The following is a 23002-nucleotide window of genomic DNA, read 5'->3' as shown; positions in this document are numbered from 1 at the left end:
TTCCATTATTCTTTTTAGCAAAGAGTGGCTGTACGTTTTAATGCCAAGATGTTAAGAAGAATAATACAGGTAGATGCTTGCTGAAAGTGTAAAACCAACTGATCATTTTTGCATGTGTATTTGATTAGTTTTCATATTGAGTGACAGTCCACTAGGATCTGTGTACTCTCTAATTTCCCCATGACAGAGTTTAGAGGCAGCATTTCAGTGAAGGAGAAGGGGGGAATGTTAGAAGAGTGATGTTGAGTCTAGGGTTCTTAAAGAGGTTTTCATGTCATCTTTTCTCCTCACATACTCTGTAGGATTCTAACTGAAAGTTAGGAAGGTGGCCAAAGCATATCTTTGTGTTCCAGTTTACTCCAGTTGATGGAACAGCTTCTGTAGGTGATAGACTTGCGAGTTTATGATCCGAAGCACCCTTGCAGTCGGATGGTTCTGGGCATATGTGTTCATGAGAAAGTGGCTTTAAGTCACTTCACTTCCTATGAAGCTGTGCTGAGTGCAGCTGAGCTCCAGGCAGCAATGTTTTCAGTGTCATCCTCTTTTCCTATTCTGTGGCTTGCATCTTTCTCCTGTTTGCTTTGGTTCTTTTCTATTAAACGTAAAGATGAAGGGGTGGCTAATATTTCTGCCCTGGAGAATTACAGTGAATGAGAAGATGTCTTCCGCCTCTTTGCAAGCTACTTAAGACTTAGATATGCATCCCCAGGAGGAAAAATGGATTATATTCCCGCTTGTTCCATCCTTAGAACAGACAAGCAAGGTATGTATAGATCTTTGGTTCCTATTTTAATACTTCCTGGGATGTATTTGATGCTGATATATATAAGACTTTTCCTTTTTAAGTTGAGTGCCTGTCCATGAAAGGTACTTCAAGAGCGGCTGCTAGTTTGGTAATGAAAGTTCAGACTGGGTCATGGTAAACCTAGCTAGCTTTGAAATTGACAGCGTGGATTGTGGTAACAAAATGGAACTTTGCAGCGTAGGTGGGAGTGGTTTGGACTGGTGGTGGTCTCAGGATAACAGCAAGCTCTGGTATATGATATAGATGTGCTACATATGATATAGATGTGTAAAAGCAAGAGTAGCTTGGGGAGAGTAAAGGAGGCAACAGTAATGCACTGTGTCTTCTGGTGCCGGGACTGGGCAGCAGCAGATGAAACCAGCAGACGGGCTGATGCTTGAAACAGGTATCTTCACACAACAGATCACTGAAGTGGGAAATACTTTTTTTATAAGATGAGGAAATGCTAAACATTTTTATGGATTCAGAAAGCAACTGGCCAAATTCACAGAAGATAACTATTAAATACAAGATACTTATCTGCTCAGGATTCCATGTGCTGTGAAGTGCTGGATGATGGGGGAGCATACTGATGAAGCATCTCTGTGTGCTTGTCCTGTTTTTTACTCTTTCTAGATATGTGTTGCTGGTTATTATTGAAAACAGGATACTCTTATATGAAGATGTTTGATGGGACCTGGTACAGTAACTTTTTGCTCTCATGCCAGTAGAGAGTGCACTCAGATTTTGGATTGCAATGTAGATTTACTATTGGAAGCATATTTTAGATGCATTCTGCTGCTCTTAGGGCTGCTTTTTGTGTAGTATGTATTTGATAACACTCCTAGTGTGATACTTTGTGTATGGTCTCAGTGCAACTTTCACAAAATAATGAAAAAATGGATGATCACATTGTGTGGTACCAGGACTGTACTTGTATTTTCTGTTTATAATTGTATTTTTTTAAATCTCATTATAAATGTTAGGTTTCCTTTTGATTTCCTTTGTGTGATAAACATGTTAGATTGGAGGATAATAGATTTTTAAATGAGTGATGAGCCACATCTAAACCTTCCAATCTGTGTAGTGGGAGGAAAAGCAAAACAAAAGAAACAAAAATCCATCAAACAACAACAACAAAATCAACCAAACCAAACTAATGGCAGAATGATTTAATCTCTTTTCACTCTCTCTGAATGCAACATGTACAAGTCAAATTTAATGGTAGATTGGTAAACAGGATTGTTGCCTGGATGGAGGAAATCCTCAAGTGTTCCACCCATTTTATTTTGTCGTGTAATAATTCCAGAAGCAACTCTCAGAAGGACAAATACATGCAGCATTTTCTAGTACCACTTAGAATGCACACGTATATTTCTTGTTATTTATTTACTGTGTCCCTCTTTTGTTTGTTGCTATTTTAACTTTTTAATTTGCAATTCAACTTCTTCAGCTTTGAAAGCTATTGAATATTTCACTGTGCCTTAAATAATTCTTTATTTTTAGACAAAATGGCAGTACAGTGTGCAATAGTTGCAGCCTGTATAAAATGTATTTTTTCCAAGTTAGTCTCATGACATTGTTAAGACTCGTCACTGCATTTACAGAGTCAGTGTTCTCATTTAGACTTCCTAGCCTGTGATTAAATGGGAGTTGCTGCTTGCTGTACTATGAGCTGGCTGACAAAAGCTAAATCTGTCACAGGTGCTACAATTTGTGTATCAGAAAATTTGCTTTCCAAATACTAATTATTCCCAAAGTATCCTACTTCACACAAAGTACAGATAACAGAGTCAGCAAATTTGTCCTAGTTTTATCATTGTGCTGTAAATTAGGGTTTGTCTCCTACCATTGTGTTAAGTGAAGGTGGTAGAAATTCAAAGGCAGGAGAACCCATTGATTTATAACCTCTAATGTGTTTTTTTTCACTTAATTCTTCCAATCCTTGAAATGTATGTTATTCAAATAATCATTGCTGAATTTCACTTCTGTAATTGCATGAGCTGTTGTCTAGGGACACAGGATGGTGTGAAACTAAATGTTGTCTCTCCAGCCATTGTTGAAAATTGGAAGCATTTTGTGCCTGGTCATACGCTTAAACTATTAATTTGGGAAGTTAATTTAATATGATGGTAGCTTATCAGGCGTTATCTTTCTGTTTGCTATAGGAGAAGAATAGACCATCAGTCATTGAAACTGTGGCTGAATAGATGAAAGCATTCAGTTTATAACCCCCAAAATCTTGAGTCATGTATGTCATGCAAACAGACATGTAGGTACCTGTGCACAATCACACAGCTGGGTTCCTGTCACCCCTCTTCCACTGCTCCCTGTCCTGAAGAGCCTTTGTTATAACCTGTTACAGCTTCAGTGTGATATATTTTGACTTTGAAGCACCAGGATCTCCCTAGATAAGAGTTTATAGTTCAGGTAGGCTATTGCTCAGTTAAATCTTTTGTAACAAATCTGGCTATTATCTGGGTAAGAAACTTTTTGACACTAGGTGCAGAATGACCTGCTAAAATAGCAATGGGAACTGTGTTCCAGCATCTTCTCCTTTCATTGCTGAGAATTGCTGAGGATCCCCTTGTGAGATTAGACAAATATTTTAAATGTATATGCAAAATATTTAGCTTATAGGTTGACTTATACAGAAAAGGAGGAGTGTTGTATGCTGTGAATGAAATTTTTAGCAACAATTTTTGCATTGTAAACTAGCTTAAGAAACTGTTTACTTACTCCCTTAGGATGAACATATTGTATATTTCTAGATTTCTGACAAATTAAAACATTAATGTGATATAACTGATAATAGCAGTGATTCACAGCTCCAGCTATTTGGCTTGTGTATGGTAATACTGATTTGTATTTTTATTTTATTTTATTTCTGTAGGACTATTTAACCATTCACAAGTATGGCAATGCAGCCAGAAATGATCTCTGGAACACATTGTCAAAGGTAAAATGCTTTAATCTATTGCACTGAGGGAGAAGGAGGAACTTACTGTGCTATTTTTCTTGTTGAGGGCAGGAGTGAATAGTGCATACTGAGATCTTCAGACCCCAGAGCAAATATAAAAACTGATGCAAAGAAATTTCATATGAGTTAACTTAGTGGCAACATTAAAATATGTTTTTTGCAGCATTTCTGTTCTTTGTTATGTTACAATATATTTCGTTGCTTCTGCTATGTCACTGATGTGCAGTAAAAGATACTTCATGGAACCAGGTATCATTGACTTTAGTGGCAGCACGCTGAGGCCCATAAACTGGAAAGCACATGAAAGTACTGAGCTTTGGCATTTACATCAGGTTTGTTTGTGGTTTTATACGGTGTTATGATTTGTGTGAAGGACAAAACTATTAAAGCTTTGAAGTTTGGTATAAACAGATAACTATTTACTGTAACATTTGGCATGCTGTAGAGACTTAGAGTTGCTATGCTCTTGGTTGCTATGCCCAAGCTTGGCTTGAGTTTCTAGAGCCTGGTCCAGGAATCTGTAAGGGCAAACTTTAATTTTCATGAAGTGAGGCAAACATGCATGAATTTCTTACCTACAGAGCTAGTCTGGATGCTGTTGAATAAAGCCAGAGTGCCCGCCAACGTTGAGTACAGTCAGGGAGTTTGGGCACAAGTTCCAACTCAAGCCATGTGTAAACATGGTCATCTAGTTGGACACCAAAGACTGGATTCAACTGGAGGTCCAGACATCTGTATTTGTCTGGACAAGCAGCTATATACATATAAGCTAGGTACCCAAGCTCCAATTGTTATCAATGAGGGCTAGATTCATTTTCCTGTTCACAGACATCTAACAACTTTTACCTTAATTTATTCTACCTACATCTACTGTAGGTCCACCAGTTCTGTGAGGATGTGTTGAATATTATAGGACATCTTGTTTGACATTGGTGAACAGGAACGATTAGAGTGCCAGAAATCTAGTCAGTGTAGTCAGCAGAGCATTAAGAGTAATTCAGTTGACTAGTCACTCCACAATTATTTTAAAATGAGCCTGAACCACTGACTGTTGACTAGGAACATGAGATAGTTGTTCAAATATAGGCAACTAGTGCCAGATTAGATGAAGTAGAGTGTTTAAGATATTCAGGTGGATCTAATCAATTTGACACAAGATCTGTGGGGAAAACTGTACCCTTCTGGAGTGGCAGATGAAGATCAAATTACATTAGTCACCTCTGTGTGGGCAACTGAACAGAATAGCATAGCATAGCATAGCATAGCATAGCATAGCATAGCATAGCATAGCATAGCATAGCATAGCATAGCATAGCATAGCATAGAATAGAATAGAAGTATTTCAGTTGGAAGAGACCTACAATGATCATTTAGTCCAACTGCCTGACCACTTCAGAGCTGACCAAAAGCTAAGTATGTTATTAAGGGCATTGTCCAAATGTCTCTTGAACACTGGAACAGGCTTTGGGCATTGACCACCTCCCTAGGAAGCCTGTTCCAGTGTTTGACCATCCCCTCAGTAAATAAATGCTTCCTAATCCCTGGTACAGCTTTGAACCATTAACTAAACTGAGTCACAGGTCTGTCAATGAGAGCTGAGATGTGTAACAGACAGGCTATTAAATCTGTCTTAATCAGAAGTTGAATGCCACTGCAGAAGTCTTTCTTGCTTCCTGCTTTTCATCTGGTGTTTTCTTTTGGGATGGTTCTGCACAATGAGAGGTCAGAGTTATGATCTTAATCTTGAAAGGAGAGCAGAACCCACAACTAATAAAACAGAACAGAAGTGAGACTGCATTCTGGGCTATAACCACTACAGCTGTACTGTATGCTCAAATCTGTTAAGGCTAGTAATTCTGTTTGCCTTGTAAGCACTTTTGTTGCCACATAGTTTGTTTCTAATGCATTGCAGTTGCAGATTCAGTTCCGAAGACTTCTTGTTGGGATCTGCTTATATTCACCAGAGGTTGCTCAGTCTGTGATCTAGAACTGTTTCTCAGCTAGGGACATCTCCGTCGCTGAAGAACAAATGATGCCTGTCATTCTCCTCACACCCAGTCTCATCTGCCATGATGTCATAGTATCTCTTTTTGTTTCAGATGAAAATCCAGTTGTAAACCAGCATTTTTATTGACATGCAGTATCAAATATGGACACAGTAATCCTTGTGTGTTATGATAGGTGCAGTTTATGAACGAGTTGGGGATTTCTTTGTGTACATGGCCTCACTTTGGACATGAGGGACAGTATTTTAAAATAACTAGTCACTTGATTTTCAGGACAGAACAGCTCTGTGCTTTTAGAAATAGACCCTTTGAATACGCCTTGTGGCAGGTACCCCACATCAACTAACACTGTGTCTTTTTGAACCTTAGTTGGTCAAGAATACCTTTTGGAAACAGCCACCTAGTATTTCTGTGGGTCTTGCCAAAACCCTGTAAAGCAGGCTGTGTCTTATGTTACAGCACATTATGTGTGAGACATGACTTTCTGACTGTCATTCCCCACTCTGGCAAGACTGCTCAATGTTTCTTTTTAATATATACAGAGATTGTTGGTTAAAACATGTACTGTGTGTGCACTAGGTGTAAATGTGCCTGTGTGCATGTGTGCTGGTTATTTAAACCTCTAAAACTACTTCTGGGACCAAACCCCAAAGTTTTACGTGTTGCATGGTTGTATTGTTTCAACATGTTGAAACTTTTCTCTTTTCTTGAAGGCTTTAAAAAGAGTTGGAAAATCTGTAAATATCCAGGAAGTAATGGATCAGTGGACACTACAGATGGGTTATCCTGTTATCACTATCTTGGGAAATCAAACTGTGGACAATGTCATAGTGATCTCCCAGGAGCGTTTTGTTTATGATAGTGATGCTAAACCCAAGGATCCTGCCCTTGGAGATAACAGGTACTTACATTTCTCAATGTATATCTTTCAAGAGGCTGTAGTTATTTAAGTGTTTGTGTGTGTATTTTTGTGAAGATGATTCTGTAGAAATCTCTGAGCTTTGCTTGGTATAAATACTAAGTGGTGACCCTTCCATTTGAACTGTAGTAAAGATGAAGCTAGTTAAAAGAATTGAACAAAATCATTAGAGTAACAGAACAAGGCAAAGCTTTTAATGTGCCCATTTGCATCCTGACAGTTCCCCCTGTGACTACACCTTACGTCACACATCTATTTCCTCTCCTTTTTTTTTTTTTTATTTTGTCCCACTCCATGAAGTAATTTGGAATGTGATTGGAAGGTCTGATACTTCTTTTTAAGTAATTATTTGGAGTGGACCTCTCCATGCTCATACCTCAAGTAGTCAGATATATACCTCACTCTTCTTGGGAAGCAGTCAAGAACTGAACTGGACCTCTCTACAAAGCAAGGGGTTGCAGCTGTTCCATTTTTGAAGCCAACTGAACTGGTCCTATGGGGACTGTTAGACTGGCTGAAATAAATAGGTACTTAGGCATCTCTACCGCTACATTTTTTCTACTTCTTAGATTGTTTCCTTTCTCCTCCCAGCTGATTCCAACACACTTCCTTCATCTCAGAGACAAACTGACATTCCTGGCTGATGCTGGGGAATCCTCATCTTGTTGTTTAAAGCAGTTTCAGCATCATATTTCAAGGCAAAGGATATAGAGCTGATGCTAGAGAATTACAAGATAGGCTTAGAAGATTCTATGTTCACCTATTCATGCTCAGTGAGAAAAAGAGCACACTCTCAACCCTGAGTAATCTCTGCTTGTCCAGTAGATTTAAAGGTAAAATTTAATATCAAATTTTGCTTGACATGTCTGAAGCTTATAGGATATTCCTTCTGAGGAAGACCTGAAAATATAGTTACATTTATTGGGAAATGTTCAGAAGTTCATTATCCTTTTTTAGAACATGAATTTGTGGAACTCAAACATGACAAAGAGTAAATTGTTGTTTCTCTGGTTGTATTGGAACAACCTACAGGATATTAAGTATCTGTTTAAGTTCTGGGCTGAAATGTGTTCATTTATGGTAAATAGATAAAACAAGTGAATGTGGGCTGTTGGAAGTGTTCATGACTCACAGTTCAGTGCAGCATGAGAGTGATTCTCCCTTATTCACTTGGAAATTTCTTTTGCGCACGTGTATGTACCCATAATGTAATGTGACTGGATTTTACTACTCAGAAAAACAGAGGTTATTATTTTTTTGATTGATTAAAACAGAGATGTTAAGGATTTTTAGTATTGTAGAGACTTTCTTATTTAGATTTGTCAGGTACTCAGTATTGATTGTAATAACTGCTGCTGTAATTCATGAGTTAAGCCTATCAGATGTGTAAATGTTTTATAAGGTGGAACATCAGGGGTGAGAGTTAGACATTTATTTTCTTATATGACATTGATTCAGAATTCAAGCTGTATTTTGAGATATGTGGAAGGGTAGTGTTCTACACCAACAGGGCAAGCTATGCTGGATTTCTTAGGAGATTTTTGCCTGCATATTTTATCACAGTTATAATTCTAAACCTGGGAAGTAAGATTTAGTGCTGTAGAGAGCACTGAAAAAGATATCAGCATGGGCCCTGCCAGGAATTTACTGTCCTAACAAGTAGGACAATACGTATTATATGTATTTGCTTTGCAAGTCTCTTTCCCGTTGTCTGTCCCCTTTGGATTTGTTTTTCTCTGTGTTTCCACATCCTTTTAACCACAAATGTGAAGGAAGCTTGTTGCCCAAGGAAGGCTTTACAGATGGGATATTTACTCCAGCCAGTTAGATGAGAGATAGTTTGCCACTTTCCAGTTTAAGTTATTTGAAAGTCATGTTGCTTAAGTGTAAATACCAAAGAACAAGAACTGTATACACTTAGCAAAAGGTGAGACTTGCCTATCCCATTCACCTTACAGAAATCATCCACCAATTTATATGAAAGTCCAATGGCTTAGTTATAAATTATTATATAGAGTGCTATAACAATGACTGTGGAATTTGCTGGTGCACTGCCCACAGGCACATGTGGCTTGGTATGCACCATGGTTTTGTGTCATTCAATGTTCTTTCATACCATCAAATTAAGCAGAAAAACAAGATGGACAATGGACATACTGAAAATAAATTTAATCTTTCTGCCAGAAATGACCTATATATTTTTCAGGGTTTTGTTTTGTTTTGTTTTGTTTTTTTCCCATTGGAAAAGTCACTAATGATTCAATTATTGTGAAAGTAGACAGGGAAAATCACCTTCATGTGGTGTCATCTGATAATCCATGATATATTACTCAGCTTGTTTTTTACCATTGCAAGAGCTGCAGTTTGTATGACAATATTGTACAAAGGGGCCAGTTTTTCTACAAGTACAGAAAGAGGGACAATAATTGGAATGCAAACAGCACACTGAGGGATGTTTGCTGCTATTGTGAAGTGTGATGTTCTGGCTGATTCTGCAGGTGATTTTGGTCAGGAAGTTGGCAAGGGTTTACTGTCTGGTTCACTGGGGCCTGATGGCACAGATAGATGTTGTGGGAGGTACAGAGGTGTGTATATATATATATACATATATAATGTCACCCTGTAGGCTTTGGGGGTGTTACGTAGCGGTGGCCTAATTCACAGTCCAATAACGTCAGTGCTCATCTCCCCTGCATGACCCATGAATTAGGCACTGGACACATGGCTCCCTGAGGAACCATAATAGGCACTGTAAATAACAAGGACCAAATGGTATTTTTGCCACATTTGAGGCTCCACTCTTGCAGACCAGGCGACATTGACTTCCTTAGGGTGGTTTAGCTATGGATTAATTGTGATGATAATTTTAAACACAATAAAGAGTAGAGCTGCACAAAACACAGAAAAAGTACTGGTCCAGGCCTTTGCAGGAGTTTATCATCTAAACAGACAACATGATATCCACTGGAAAGCTCCAGGGAAGGCTCTTAAAGCATCCATCTGCCACATAATCTTTAGTTATCCAGAGGCGGGGCTGTAGTTCGGCAGGGCACAGTAATAAACGTCAGTTCTATTGCTTTCAAAGTGATGAGGAGTTTAAACTTCTGGTACAGACCCTCTCTAGGCAAATTTAGCTCTGCCTTCCTTTAGAAAGAATCGGTTCAGAGTAGGTCTTTTAGATGTATCTGCTGCATAAGAAATGTAAATAAAGAGGCAGTTGAATATTTCAGAACCATTCTAGTTTTATAAAATGACTGTGCTTTTCTTTATGCTATGTATTTATGCAGCAATTAACTGTTAAAATGAAATGTGAAGCAACGTATTTTTTTTTCTCTGAAATCATATAGAAGAATATACAAGCAGCAAGCAGATTTCTCTAAGTGATAAACGGTGAAGGTGAAAATTGTTGACACCTTTGGCAGTGGTTTACTCCTGGTTCTGCCTAGTCCATTACTATAAGTGTCTTTAATTCTGCTGCAGAAGAGAATGATTACATATAGTTGATTGTTCCACCTCGTGTATGGTAGGACTACTTGTCTCTCTATCACTGCAGAAAAATGTGTTTTAAGGACCATAAATATATTGACTGTGATTTATTTATATACGTAGAATTGACTGTATGGCATACTAGGCTCTAACACTTAGCCTGAAATTACAGAAGGTATACAATTCCACTTCTTTGCAAACTAAACATAGATTTTACTTGACACTTACACCTTTACAGGATCCATACCTCTCATTTTGTGAGAGAACAAAACTAACACTGACAGACACTGTTTCTAGGAACGTCATTCCTCAGAAGGGCCCAAATCACTGGCTTTGATTTGAGTGTTGAAGCCCATGGTTGGTTCAATGTTTCAGTAGCAATTTCAGGTTATCCAAGCAAAATTGGAAAACTCCTGCAATAACTGTATAATTCATATTCTTGTCCTGAATAACAATCTGTTAGTTATGTGTAGGTTCAATCCTGGACTCCTGTGTACCCCTGTGAGAATGGATTATGCCCTTATATTATAAGGCTACAGGGGATGAGGTGATATTCCATCTGACAGGGTTCAATGGGTTTCCCTGCTGACAGAGAAAATGATGATTTTAAGGTACCAGTATCATCCATCATTACAAGAAGGGCTCACAGATATGACAAGAAATCTTGTGAAAAATAATCTGTGGTCTAGACAATAAACTAATCAGTTTTGATGAAATCCACAAACCTTTTATATACTGTACTGAAGCAGACAAGAGCTTTCTGGTTATGGGTATGTTTTAGCCTTTAAAAATATAAAGAGCTTGGCTCTTCAAAAGTGGAGAAATAACCTTTCCAATGCTATCAGAATAATTAAGTTCATGTTGCTGAGGTAATATTCACTTGTATAGTGTTCTTATCATGCGCGCAGTTTCCATAGCTAATCTTTTCTTGTTCACGATAATATCCTGAAGGGAAATGTCTTGCTAGGCATTGAATACATCTAGCTGTGAGGAAAGAGAAAAGAGGAAGAGGTACAAATCAGAATACAGAAAGGGTATTCATAAGTGCTGTAGTGTAGTAATCCTTGGTGCCTTTCCCTGTGCAGTTGGACTAAGGAAAATTCAGTTGAACAGTGCAAATCAGGGACATGACCAGCAAAACTAGAGCTGTACAGACTCATGGGTCTAACATGATGTAGTAACAACTTAGAGGCTTTACAATGGGCAGCAGAGCTGCTCAGCAGTCTCTGTACTCTAAGATGAATGATAAACTGCCGAATTTATTTCCCTTCAGGTCTCTTCTGAATTTCCTACACAGAGCTCATTTATTCAGGCTTTGCACAAAAAGGGCTATACTTGTCCCTTTACTGATAATTATTTGAATAGTGAAAGCATAGCTGTGTTTGGTTATTGTCATGTGTATTCTTATTTCTATGGCATTATCACTTGGGCAGCGATGGGGAACTTACTCTGTCCACTTATCAGCTGGAGGGCTGGTTAAACACAAAACAAAATGTTACGAGCATAAGAGGAATGCTGATAAGTATCTTTTAGATCTTCTTAGAGCAATTGAGGAATAATGTAGCATATGTAGTATCAATTATGTAATAAAAAGGACCATAATATGGACAAATATTGTTTCATAAGCTGAGTAAAATGGGCTAACAAAATATAAATAGAAAAAGAAGCTCTCATTTACCTCCCTGTCTCTGGGAAATATCCTCTAATCTTCCATTTCCTCATGTCCTTTGAGTGTTTTCTTGTTATGCCTTTCATCTTTACTGTACCTGAAAGATTATATCAGCATTTCTACTAGAAACAACTTCTGTGTTGCTACCTAGGGAGTAGACATGGTACTCTGGTTCATCTTGACTGACCCGAGTTGCCTCTGTATCAGCTATAATAATGATGAATTGAATGGGCTGCAAGAGAGGAAGGTACTGGTACTAGGCACAGAGGAAATGGAATTATCAGGATCGAGATCAAAAAATTAAGAATTCTTAGCGCAACACTGTGTGTGAACACAGCCACTTGTTGATTTAAGCAGTTTTTTTGCTAGTCAAGCAGGGACTTGAAAATACTTGTTCTTACAGAAGAGTGAGGAAGGGTGGGGAGCTCCTCCTCTTTACATGTACATTGGTGTTTAGTAGAGGACAGCTCTGTGACACCAATAGATTTTGTCCTTCACTGTGCACAGGGACAGTCCTTAACTGCAGCAGCCTGAGAGAGAACAGTGTTGTGCAGAGTGTGGCTCCTCCAAAGGATGAGGCAGAAGAGCTGCTTTTGCGGGTGACCGGGAGGAAGGCTGCCTCTCCGGGGCACACAGGAGAGGAGTGCCTGGTCTGTTGGATGCTGGTGTTTGCCAGCCCAATTTTTGTGCCACGTACTGCTTGCTACAATAGGATATTTTTGCTTTAGAAGCCACCAGAAAATCCCAAGTCTTTTGTCTTGTGTTTTTGTCCTGTAGAGGCTCTTCTGATTGCTGTGTTATTATTAAATCAGAATAGGAAATGCTCTTAAAATTTGTTCCTGCACTTATCTGTGTTGATGCCTCTTCAGTGAGATTTTGCTGCTAGTAAAGATCTCAGAAATGCCGATTGTAATTTAACACTTCATTTCCAAAACCATTTCACAGCCTCAACTTGCAAGAAATGCTTCTCACTAAGGCAAACTTCCAGGATGCTGGTGTGTGCAGGATATGGGCAACTTTCAGTGTTAGAATTTCCAGAATGCTAAAACCAAAATTGGTGTACCATGTCATTGCTTCTTGTGTGGTGGCAGCACTTGCATCCCAACAGAAGTTAGACTGACAGAGAAAAGCTGCTGCCATATTTTATTAACACTGCAGACTGTGTCACTTTCCTTGTCTTATTTGCTAATACTAACTCTCAGGAATTGCTAGAGACCCAAACTAGTTAATTAACTCACATTAATTAAATCAATTTCATGGTGAGCAAAGGAGCATGTACTTGAGGGCAGCAGTATGTTTTAATTCAGAGTGGGGTGGGGAGGTGAAGAGGAGAATCGGAGCAGCAGTGCTGGTGGGGAGCTTCCTTATGTGCAAGGGGTGGGCAGGGGATGGCGTGTGGCATCGTGCAGATATGAGCAGGAGCTGGGAGCATTCAAGTTGTGTAGCTGGAATACATAAATGTGGAGAGCCAGGGAAACTGAGAAGCTGGTTAAGACAGGGGATTTAGTGAAGAGCAGACTGGGGGAAGCCCAAATGGCATTTGGCAGAGACAAGTATAACGGGAGGGATGAAGGTGGATAAATGTCATATTTTGTTGGCTTTGTAAAAATAAGACATGTAGATTTCCCACTGTAGATCAAAGGATGAAACTACTAACATGCTTCCTTTTTTACCTCTTCATCCTTTTGCTTTCTTAAGTTGCAGATAATGGATTTTTTTCCTTATCTCTATATGTGAGCCTTCACACTCAATAGTAGAGTCTCAGGTTTTATAGAGGAGACACTTTGGTGGGGGACTCTTAGGGAAGTTTACTGAAGAAGGAGAAACTATCATAGGAGTTATATTTTAATCTTGCTTAAATTCAAAATATTCTGAGGAAAAATCAGAACTGAACACTGGAATACACTGAAAAATGCTCGGCACTAGGTCTCTGAGAACATACTGGAGGATTGTAGGCATAGCTAAAATGCTACACTTATTCCTACCAGGGGGGTCCCTCCAGCCCAGAACACATCCTTACACTCCATTCAGAGAAGTCTCAGATCTACACTCAGGCTCATGGCTAAAAGACAACATAGAGATGGGGTTTGCATGGTCAGCACCCCATGTGCAATTCTGCAAGGACATTTTGACGCTGGTGCAAGACAGAACAGAGGATGCTGGAGGATAAAGAGGCAGCTGTTAGAATAGACAGTTAACATTGCTTAAACGCAAATTCTTTCCATCCATCTATGACTCAGCACCCAAAATTGCTTGTCACTTTTGAGAGCGAAGCCTTTTGTGTTTTAGTGTAAAAAGGTGATATTAGGCCGGGAGGAGAAAGCATGTACTGACAAAGAGTTTGTAGTATTTGTTCTTTGCCTACGATATTTTTCTAAATTTAGTAAGGTACTCTGCTAGCACTAACACTGACATGAGTCATTTTTAGACAGCCCTATAATATTTATAACCACCTGATTTGTAATTTATTTTGGTATGAAATGTTAAGCTAAAATTACACAGAGCTTTGTAGAAGGTTTAGTAATCAGATAACATTGCATTATTATCAGACAATGTAATTTTTTTTCTTTTCAAATTGGGTAATTTAATTTAACTCATTTAAATCACCTTGTGTCCACTTTTAAAAAAGCAATTAGACCAAAGGAGAGTAAGGTTTATATGGGAAAGCCAAAGACATACAACTGTTTTTTAATAGAATATGCATGCTGTCATCTTAAGGCAGTCCCACAGCGCAGAGCCACACATGGCTCTGTCATACCAGTGCTACTGTTACATCACTGAAGCCTTTTCTTATGTCTGGGACTTTGTGGTTTTGTTGCATTGCTAAGAACATTATATTTGGCATAAGACTTCTGAAGAATGTAAATTATTTCCCTATTTCAGCTCTAGGACTCATTGCTGAAAATTATTCCAAAGATTCTTGTAAAATCCAGGAAGAATTAGGACTATGTCAGAGTAAAGGGAAACCACAAAATCCACATCTGAAATACATTGCTGTTAAACATGTTAATCACTGTTCTGACTGCAGATGAATTATAGTGTCAATGATTGTATTAAAACAGGTGCCTCTAAAGTACTTTCCAGCAATAATGTATTGGCATTGAAAATATTTTTCCCTCTATATTTTTGTATTTAGATCCTTATACAGAAAAAACCCAAATGATCCGTGACCTATCCTAGAAATAGTTGCTCTTAGAACCAATGATCAAACCTTATTTTAGAATGTACCAATATGATTGCTTTTTCTAAATGAAAGCATACATAATAGAGAAATATATAAAATTAGCAGCTTTATTGAGGTAAAACTGCAAATAAAGAGGCTTACCATCATAAGCAAGTAATCTCAGCAATGCTAGCATCATCTTTCAAGATTAGAATATGAGCTTCCTAGTCACCCTCTCATGCAATTCTAAATGTTTCTCCAAACTATAAAGGTTACCCATAGTTTCTTTCATGTATGCAGTTAAGTATAATTTGTATTCAAAATTACAATAGGCCCACAATTCCAAGTACCTTCCAAATCCCCAAGTTTTGCTTCCCTCTGAAATACGTATTATATGGATCCAACTATACATCTGATCAGAGCCTTTGAAAACCTCAGACAAAGCAGATAAATCTTAGTATTTAAAAAGCAAGACTGCTCTACAAATTGACTTCTGCTTATCTATGAAGCATCTATTAAGTTCACGTCTATTAAAAACTTGCAGTACTGTATAAAACCTGACACCTGGGGTGTGGAGCCCATTCAGATGCACTCCGTGGTCAGGCCATTCTCTGCCTGGCAGCACCAATCCAGAGCTGACTCCGTTGGGTTGTTCTGATTGGCGGGTTGTTCTAACCGAAAAATTAAATTACTCCATAGGTGAGGCATTAGTGAGAAAGAAGAAACTGATACACAAAGCTCAATTAGTTTTTGACACTGTTGGAGATAGATAGATGGTAACGGGAAGACCATTCATTTCTGAGTAATGTGTGCCTCAATTACAGTTTTGTTATCTGCTTAGACAATACTGCATGTGTGTTATGTGGCACCCTAACTCCATTATGTCTGGAATCAGGTCTGAAAAAAATATGGTATGTCTTGCAGTCAGTTACAGCCCCCGAAAGACTCTGCTGGAACACTGTCTTTAATTCAGAGTCCACCCAAGTCCAGATACTTACCTGCATTTTTAAAGAGGCTGGAAATACCTCTGCCCAGCATAGCCCAGGATAACCTTGGACTAAACACTTCCACAATCTTTTTCTTGCAATCTTTTTCTAGTCAGTCATGTAATCACATATTAATAACAGTGTACCTTTTGTTTTGTTTTGTTTTGTTTTTTGTTTTAGCTTACCTTTTTCTTGTTGGCCAGTCTGTTATTCTTGTGTGAGGGCAGAACACCTGGCATGCCAGGATCCCAAACGTAGGCTAGTGAATACACTTCAAGCTGTTCTCAGTTACTTCAGATTGTTCTCTTTATACTTTTTACATCTTGTATTTGTCTTTGCTACAAAGTTAGTGAAATCTTCCCTTCCTGTCTGCCACCTTCCACACTGACAGGGAACGAGGAATCCCTTGACACCTGGGCTCAGTGTAGGTGGTGTAAGACTTGTGAGAGCAGGAATAACATCTTCTGTTGTGTTATGCCTCTGGGCACAGCCTACAATCACTTTACTGGCACGTATTAAATCTAATGAAATCTCTGTGTTCTTCAGTTTAGTGAGAATGGTATTCATAATATGCATATATAGTCAGCTGCTTATCCATTAAACAGAACTAATACTCTGTAGAATCACACTTAATAAAAGTATGTGATTTCTTGCGATGTTCGTATGAGCTTTCCCTGGAACCTGAAATACTCTTTACTGAATGAGATACTATACTATATAATAACTTGGGAAAACCTCTATGATGCTTTTAAATTACCTTTCCCAACACAATCTCTCTCAAAAGTGTGGCTTAAAAAATTTTCCCTGGTACTGCTGAGTTCCTCTTCCTGGATAATCTCTTTCTGTAGTAGAAAGCTCTAAAGCTGTTGAGCTGTTTACCAACTTTCACTTGTTTCCCACTCATGACCTTACATCTACTTGTGCAGTCAATTTGGGAATAAATGCTTCCAGGTATCATGGCAACAAGGCTTGTAATTTCCTAGATTAGTTAAATACACCTTCAGCTTTTCATTAACAATTGACCTTTGAACCTTCCACTGTCTTAATATCCCAAACTCACTGAAAACAAAGGCCTTCTTTTGCCTTACTAACAGAAATTGCACTTGTCTTGGCAAGGAGAAGAAATGAGAGATCTTTCCATTTTTCCTGCTGTACTGATTTAATGTCCAGACTTCACACTGTCTTTTAGTTAGTTCACGTTACAATCTCTTTGTGCCCTTTACTTTATAATGGGCTTTAAGTTTATTAGCCAGAAACCTTTGCAGCCAAGCAGCTTAATCCTTCTTTTACTGGCCACTGTTTGTATATGTCTCTGCAGATCAGCCAAGTATGCAGCTGAAATAAAATTACAAATCTTTAATTCTTAGTTTTAATTTTGTTCTCTAAGAATTACTTGCTTTCCAAAAGGTCACATTTTCTCATTACTTTGCTTTTGCATTCTTTTGTCTCTGAAATCCCGACAGCATCAGGTCATGTGGATGGTTCGTAGCAAGGTATTCCTTCAGTAAGAAACGCACCTGTCAGTGTCCTAACCTAATGGAGGAATAATCACTGTTGTCACCGGCCACACCAGGAAGGTGTCTGCTCTTTAGACTCAGTGCTGCTCACCCAAGCACATGTCTCTGTGTACATGAAATTTCAACATTCTCCATCTGGAGGCCCAAGAATGGGAAACTAATGCCAAGGAGTCCTTGCTTCCTGTTTCTTAGCTTTAGCCACTCTGGATGTACCAGACTTTTATCTCTAACTGGAAGACAGAGTTGTCATTTTGAATATTAAGTTCTGGTGGTTGAAACAGTGAGCCAGGTGTCTTAACCAGTCAGCTTTACTCTTGGATTTTCTTTTTATCCTTTTTACTCTGAAATTATTTTTATGCCTCACTTTATCTCTGTGTTAAATAGCTTTAGTCATATCCTTCTGTGTATGAAGTCTCAGATTGTTATGTTCTCAAAATACTTTACAAAGATTAGTAAGATGAGCAAGAAATGGATTCTCATCCTACATAAATTTTCAACATATCAAAACATTTCCCTGTACTGAATCAGGACAAAAATCCAGGGGAAAAAAAAAGGGGAAAAATTCATTTCAATTCCGTAATTTCAGTTCTTCACATTAAAGTTTCACTCATTTTAACTTCTTTCTTCAAATAACTTGTATTTCAAGCTGAAAATTATTTTGAATTGGCAATCTGGAAGTTTTTATTTAAATACATTATAAAATGTTTCAGCTGTGCCTGTTATAAATATTATAGTTGAAAATGTGAGCTGAAGTCTTTCTTATGGGCAGCTTGGTTTTGAAAATTTGCTTTTTTCAGTTAGAAATGAGAAAGTTACCTTGGGGTAGCATTGAGTCAACATTGAGTGGATGGAGAGGCTCATTTAGTTGCTTGCACAGCTGATTGGTGCCACTGGAGGTGCCCTCACATGTCTTGCTTGACCTTGTGCTGCCACTACATGAGCGGGAGCATCCGTAGAAGCAGAGCCATATCTCTCAGCCCCTGACACATGTCTCAAGTACCCCACAGCAGCTTATTTGACACCACCTTGCACAACTGAATTTAGCCCAGAGAAACTAAGTCATAAAAGAGTGATGGCTGAGACTTCACCGGTGACAGCTGATGGAAGATATATTATTTCTGTTTTTCCAACCAGGGATAATTTAGACAACTCACAATTTCCTTTCCTGGCCTAGTAAGCTATTTGAAGGTACATACAGCTTTTGGTTTTCAGCTTTTCTGAAAGTAATTCTGTAGATGCTTTGCATGGGGCGGGATTAGGAAAAAAACAGATGGCAAATCATTTGCCACATTTGACTTTATTGACTTTGTGTGATGCTGCTGAATGTACAGCCTGATCTTATGTTCTGCCTACAATAAAATCCTGTTTTCCTGTACTGTTAGCACATTTGAGCTGAGGGCTGTATCTCCTAAGGTCCCTTCCCACCTAAATCATTCTATTATTTAAGTTCATAATTGCCACTACACTTTAAAATAATTATGCTTCTTATATCCTGCTAAGAGGCAGATCACTTAATTTACTTTTGTGCATAGCATTTTAATTTTGCCCTTTATTCTTCTGTTGTTAGATGTACTATTTTTTTTCTAAAGTCTGTACATTGTTCTGTTCTTCTACCTTGTCATGGTTCTCCTCTGATTTTCTAGCTAAGTATATAATCAAAGACTATTAATAGATGTCTTCTGTATCTAGATGTATCTAGCATCTTGTCAATTTAGCTGTTCTTTTTGTGGTTTTGGAGATTCATCTTCCTCATTAACAATTCCTAAAGAAGATAATCTGTACTGAAATAAGAGGGAAGATCTCAGTCTTGGGAAACGGGAGAGGTGCCTGAGGACTGGAGGAAAGCAAATGTCACTCCAGTCTTCAAAAAGGGCAAGAAAGAGGACCCGGGTAACTATAGACCCGTCAGCCTCACCTCCATCCTCGGGAAACTGATGGAACGACTTATCCTTGGTGCCATCTCAAGGCATATCAGGGATAAGAGGGTCATAAGGGGCATTCAACATGCCTTCACCAAGGGGAAGTCGTGTTTGACCAACCTCATTGACTTTTATGAGGACATAACAAGATGGATGGATGATGGCAGAGTGGTGGACGTGGTCTGCCTTGACTTCGGTAAGGCATTTGACACAGTCTCCCACAGCATCCTTACAGCTAAACTGAGGGAGTGTGATCTGGATGATTGGGTGGTGAGGTGGACTGAGAACTGGCTGAAAGGAAGAAGCCAGAGAGTCATGGTCAATGGGGCGGAGTCTAGTTGGAGGCCTGTATCTAGAGGAGTGCCTCAAGGGTCAGTACTGGGGCCTATATTATTCAATATATTCATCAACAATTTGGACAAGGGAATAGAGTGTACTATCAGCAAGTTTGCTGATGACACGAAGTTGGGAGGAGTGGCTGACATGCCAGAAGGCTGTGCTGCCATCCAGCAAGACCTGGACAGGCTGGAGAGTTGGGTGGGGAAAAATTTAATGAAATATAACAAGGGCAAGTGTAGAGTATTGCATCTGGGTAGGAACAGCCCCAAGTTCCAGTATAATTTGGGGAATGACCTATTAGAGAGCAGTGTAGGGAAAAGGGACATGGGGGTCCTGGTGGACAGCAGGATGACCATGAGCCAGCACTATGCCCTTGTGGCCAGGAAGGCCAATGGCATCCTGGGGTGTATTAGAAGGGGAGTGGTTAGTAGGTTGAGAGAGGTTCTCCTTCCCCTCTACTCTGCCCTGGTGATACCACATCTGGAATATTGTGTCCAGTTCTGGGCCCCTCAGTTCAAGAAGGACAGGGAACTGCTGGAAAGAGTCTAGCACAGGGCAATGAAGATGATTAAGGGAGTGGAGCATCTCCCTTATGAGGAAAGGCTGAGGGAGCTTGGTCTTTTTAGCTTGGAGGAGACTAAGGGTTGACCTCATTAATGTTTATAAATATGTAAAGGGTGAGTGCCACGAGGGTGGAGCCAGGCTCTTCTCGATGACAACCAATGATAGGACAAGGGGTAATGGGTTGAAACTGGAACACAAGAGGTTCCACTTAAATTTGAGAAGAAACTTCTTCTCAGTAAGGTTGTGGAGTCTCCTACTCCGGAGACATTCAAGACCTGCCTGGACGCCTTCCTGTGTAACCTCACCTAGGTGTTCCTGCTCCGGCAGGGGGATTGGACTAGATGATCTTTTGAGGTTCCTTACAATCCCTAACATTCTGTGATTCTGTGATTTTGTGATATAAGTAAAAAGTGTGAAATTAAATGGTTGAATTTCTCAGTGGAGAGTGATAACGCATTAAATTCTTGAGAAACCTTTGCTGAAGTTTTTCCTATTCCATGATGTGATAAATGGCATGGAAGAGTGAGGTGACAGAGCTTTCCAGTGGTAGGAGGTTTGTGAGGGTAGTAAAACCAGAAGTTGTTACCAAGATTAGAGAAGTATCCCTCAGTGCTGGTTGACATAGCAATAAAATGACTGATGAAGCTTAATATTGATAACTGCAAAGATGATACATGTGAGGAAGACAGTCGAAACTTAGATGCTCAGTGGTGAGTTCTGAAGAAACTCTTCTCTCTGAGGAAAGAGATCTTGAAGTTATGGTACATAATTTTCTGTAAACACCAGCTCAGTGTGCAGACACAGTGAAGCAAGTAAATAGAACAGTAGGGATTTAGTAGGAAAGGAGCATATAAGAAGTATAAGAGTGTAGAAAGGAAAAGAATTGTGCCACTCTTAAGCCATGGTAGAGCTACCTTCAAAGCACAGAGGGCAGGTCTGGCTTTCTGACCTGGAAATGACTATAATAGATAGAAAAAATATAGAGGTAGACAATAAGAAGGATTAAGTATAGTTTCTGTATAAAGAACAGCAGGATAGATTAGGAGTCTTTAACCCAAAGGTCTGTAAAAGCAGAAGGATATAGAGAGGGATGTGCTTGTCCACATCCTCTCACATACAAAAAGCAGGTCAGCTAAGTTCTGCTGTGATATTTTAGGTACAGATGTTCTGTCACTTTACATGAAGCAATCCCATTACTTGTATACTCTTTGTAATGCAGCCAAGGATAATAAGCTTCTGAATATTGAGCAGCTACCTTCATTGTTCTGTGAGTAATGACTAGGAACAGCTGAACTTCTTCGTTTAGGTTGGAATCTGGGGAGAAAGGAGAAATGTCACTAGAAGAATGTGGTGTTCATTAGAAGCAGTGGGTGGAAGCTTGACACATTATGGTTACAGGGAGGATGAATCTTGAAAACATATGGGTTTACATCTCAGCAAAAATGTTCATTAATGTGAAAAAGTAGTTGAAAAGGTGTGCAAAATCTGAAACTCTAGGAACCTTGACTTTTCTTCTTTAATGACCTGAGATCTTTGTGTTGTCAGCAGAGGAAATAATCTACTGCCCTTTTTTTTGACTTTGCATAGCTCTTTGCAAAGAAGCCAACTAATTGTTCCACTGAAGATCCAAAGTTATTAGAACATTACTGTTCATCAAAGGTAGAAGTGTGAGGCATAATGTTTGCTTAATACTTCATCATCTCAAAATTCGCCCAGGAAGGGATCTCAGTTCTTTGTTGGAAGTCAAGGCCTAAGCAAATACTTCTCACAAATATGTTAATTTTCTCAGTGAGATAAAGTACACTAATATTGGCTATGTAGTCATTATGTAATGCTCAAGGCAAAAAAATCTATATAACACAAGCAGAGCATAATTAGCTAGCTTCTAGTATTGCATGTACCTTGGCAGATGCAAGATTGTATTACTTTATCAAACAAGTCCCCCTGATTATGGTTTAAGCTGAATTGAGATACTAGTACACTTTGGTATTATGCATTGATGTGTGGCTAATGAAAAAAAACACCAAACAAAAAACCAAACAAAACCCAAACAAAAAACCAAACCAACCAAACAACACCCAACAACCACATAAACACCAAAGCATTCCTTTTAATTGTGCATGTCAACCTAAATTTAACTATTTCACATTAACAGTTTCTCACTTGTAAATCGACAGTAAAAGACTTATTTATACTACCTTTCAACACGATCCTAATTTCCTACATTCTTTAAGACATTTATGACTTAACAATATTATGTACAGCAGAGTTCATTTTTACCATGTCAATTCCAATTTTAGATTTCTCTCCTCCTCATGCTCAGAGCTGACTTCTTAAATTCCTGAAATAGCCCTCAGTTTCCCCACAATTAAGAGGTCTGACTTTAGCTCCTTGTTAAAGTCATCAGGTTTGTATCCAGAGGGACATTGTGTGTGGATCCCTCTGAAGCTCATCAGCATCTCAGACAGACTGAACAAAGAGTTTTTTAGCCCCATTTCACCCAGGGGTTAATTGTGCTGCCTGAATAGGCACCTGATTCCTACAGAGGGCAGAAGGGCCAAATGGGATGTTTTGAGTCCTGCTGCTCCAGTCACTGGGCCCCCAAGGCCATATTCTTACTTTCACTGAAAATGTTTTGTCACATCAGGCAGCAGCTGGCCAAGTGGAACA

General features: G+C 39.0%; 1 protein-coding gene across 1 annotated transcript in view; it reads left to right on the top strand.

Moving 5' to 3' along the window:
• Positions 1 to 23002, top strand: part of TRHDE (thyrotropin releasing hormone degrading enzyme) — a gene marked incomplete at both ends in the record, with an annotated part of 208642 nt that overhangs the window by 130098 nt on the left and 55542 nt on the right. The window contains 2 exons of the mRNA XM_082052838.1: positions 3678 to 3743; positions 6484 to 6671. Of these exons, the coding sequence (XP_081908964.1) occupies positions 3678 to 3743; positions 6484 to 6671 (254 nt within the window). The remainder of the gene's footprint in view (positions 1 to 3677; positions 3744 to 6483; positions 6672 to 23002) is intronic.

The sequence above is a fragment of the Streptopelia decaocto genome, assembly GCF_964273445.1.
Source record: "Streptopelia decaocto genome assembly, chromosome: 1".
In the NCBI taxonomy this organism is placed as follows: domain Eukaryota; kingdom Metazoa; phylum Chordata; class Aves; order Columbiformes; family Columbidae; genus Streptopelia; species Streptopelia decaocto.
Note: the sequence above shows the minus strand (reverse complement) of the source record. Positions and strands in the feature narration are given on the sequence as shown.